Below are 2868 nucleotides of genomic sequence, written 5' to 3' on the forward strand. Positions count from 1 at the left end.
GTACATGGTAAATACCTGATCAGCTGGCCCCCCGCAGCTGATGTGCGCACGAACATGAGTTACTACTGCCGAACGTCCTTAATAACTGAAGAGCCAAACTCAGAATAAGATGCGTAATGAATATTAAAATACATAAGTATACATTCCCGCACGTATGGTATACTAATCTATACCCTCGATTTGAGGGTATATTCCCTTTTTCACCCTCTACCCTCTCTATGTTTCTCCGGCGTGACCGGCACCACGACAATCAAAGACGTTGTCTTGAAGAGAATTCAATTCAATTGAGTTCCGACATGAACACCCCATCTTTGCATACAAAACATGTGATGTTTTCATTTTCCAATATGGGATGATGAATCTTTTCTTTATATGATCTCTAATGATAAGCATAGCGTATGGGAGAGATGTTTGTGACATGCGCGTACACGCTGTCATCACTCATAGTGTCAAACGATCGAGCCCCAAAGAATTCCCCCCCCCCCCCCCCACAAGCAATTTATGCTGGTGGGAGGAAACTATTTGGAGATCCATGAAATGACGGATCCATACAAAATTTACTTCCAGTGTCGTAACTATCCCTTTAAACTAGCAATTTGGGACAACAAAGAGACGCCCTCTATCGCATATCCTTTAACCCACAGAATAAGGCATAAATAAGCGAGGCAATGAAGAGACCGAGAGTAGATTCGAGGTTCACTGCGCTATTCGTGGGCTTTGTGCGACTATTATCCCCTCCAGTATTAGCCCAGGCATTTGCACCATTCGCTTGAGAAGGAGGGGTGCACTTGTCTGCGCTGTCACAGACGCAGAAGGTTGCGTTTAAGAGGCGATCGAAGATCATTTCCTCTGTATCTGGGAACAACTCAGCCGGATCATTGTCGGAAAAGTAGGCGCCAACCACGGATCGTTCTACACAGTGGTCTCCTGGAGAAGTGGAGGCGACAACGTTTTGGGGGGCACAAGCACGTCGCTTGTCCGTCAACGTAACGGTTTGCCCTATTCGGGTAATACGGAAAAAAGGATGATGAGAAAACAAAATAATTAACATGATTGACAGAAGGGGAACAATGAGATTTTATTCCAGTTGTATAGTAAAAACGGAAGCGAAAGAAAAACTGCAAAAAAGAGGAGCTTGTTTGTAGAAATGCCCGAATGAATAAAAACCTGTTGATATTTCCATCATAAAATGGTTTATTTGCTTAATCGAGGAAAATGAATGTTGGGAATTATCGTTCATTTAGGAAACCTAAATCTTAAAAACAAAGGAATAAAATGGATAACGGACGGACTCAAATTCCAAATGCTAAATATTCATGCAAGTGAGAAGAGTGTGCACGGAATCACTCAAGGTCAAAATCTGTTTTCTAAATGCATATCGCACAATTTCCATGCAATTCAACTTGCGCTAATTATTCTTTTTAATATAATCAAATCTTAAACCATTAATGAAACTTAAGTTTGTCGTTGTCTATTTTTTCAATCAGCCATCACATGCTTCATCGGAGACCTCACAATTCGCTGACGGAGTCTCACGTCGATAAATAACGCCTCGTGCGCAAAGTAATGGGAGCTTTGGCACTCACCCGACCCAAGCATATAGGCGATGTTGACCACGCCCGTCATACACGTTGAGATACCTTCGGGGCATATCATCTGACCAGGGTTGTCCGCACACGAGACAAGTTCAGTGTCACCAGGATCTATGACGACATCATCTGAAGTTATCTCCTTGCACGTGATGCAGCTTCTCAAATTTCCTGTTCAGCGGGGGAAAGAAATTATAAATATTAGAAGAAACGAGAATCGTCGTGCTTGGTAGCAATTCAAAATATCTACCTCCATATCGAAAAATGTGGAAAACCAGAATTGTTTCGCCATTAGGATTATTAGTAGACGCTATATTCTTAATATATTTATTGAACATTATACCTTTGAAGATATCAAATTGTAAACGTGATCTACTAACTGAAAACGAATGATAGTATGAGTTAACTTCAAACCAACCAATTGTTTGTAATTTGTCGGAATATATCACATCTTGCTCGGAGTATTCTCGTTCTGGGGTCGGGCTCGAAAGTGTTAGCCATGGACTAATGTTTTTGGCAGTGGCGTCAACATGTAAGCGACTATACTACAAAAGAATTGTTTTAAACTAGAACTATTTTGTAACTTAATTAGTAAACACTCTCTTTAGCTTTATTTTATAATAGTATTTATTGAAAACGTGTACCCTTTCGTCAGTGTTACTGATGTACTAGTCCGTTTGACAGTGGTTTCTAAAACGGTACGTCTACTCCGCCAGCTATATTACCTGATGCTTCAGGAGAGCCCTCAGCTTCTCCAGAGCCTGGCACGCTCTCTGCACCCACTGCAGTGGAATCAAAGGTGGGGGAAGGTGGGGTGCACTTGTCGGTGCTATCGCAGACACAGATGCTTGCGTTTGTGATGCCAACGAACTTGAGAAAAGTATATGTAGATGAATTCAGTACGGCGGAAAAGTAAGCGTCGACTACGGACTGCTCTACGCAGTGGTCTCCCGAAGAAATCGAGGAGACGATGTCTTCAGAGGCACAACTACGTCGTTTAAATGGGTGGCTATGAAGTGATCCTAAAGCTGTTGGGATGAACAGAGCCATAGTAGTACTGATTTCGTTGTTGATGGTAATGATAATAGTAAAGCAAATTATCAATAATGTTAATAATCATTATAATTAAAATTATGATTATGATTATTAAAGATATAATAATAATGATTCGTTTGATAATAATAACATTAAGATAATTATAACCCCAATCGCTAGATAAGATAAGATAAGATAAGATAACATTATTTTTGACTCTATCGACCCCCTTCAGGGGTATGAG

At 40.8% G+C, this 2868-nt stretch overlaps 1 protein-coding gene across 1 annotated transcript; it reads right to left on the minus strand.

The window, feature by feature from the left end:
- Positions 1–529: 529 nt before the first annotated feature.
- Positions 530–2639, minus strand: LOC115921307. Its single transcript, XM_030978660.1, has 3 exons — positions 2315–2639; positions 1587–1760; positions 530–999 (listed from the first exon to the last, which is right to left on the minus strand). The coding sequence occupies exons 1-3, from the start codon at positions 2637–2639 to the stop codon at positions 620–622; spliced, it is 879 nt and encodes a 292-aa protein (XP_030834520.1). The 3' UTR covers positions 530–619.
- Between the last annotated feature and the right edge of the window lie 229 nt (positions 2640–2868).

The sequence above is a fragment of the Strongylocentrotus purpuratus genome, unplaced genomic scaffold (genome assembly GCF_000002235.5).
Source record: "Strongylocentrotus purpuratus isolate Spur 01 unplaced genomic scaffold, Spur_5.0 spur5_scaffold_1, whole genome shotgun sequence".
In the NCBI taxonomy this organism is placed as follows: Eukaryota; Metazoa; Echinodermata; class Echinoidea; order Camarodonta; family Strongylocentrotidae; genus Strongylocentrotus; species Strongylocentrotus purpuratus.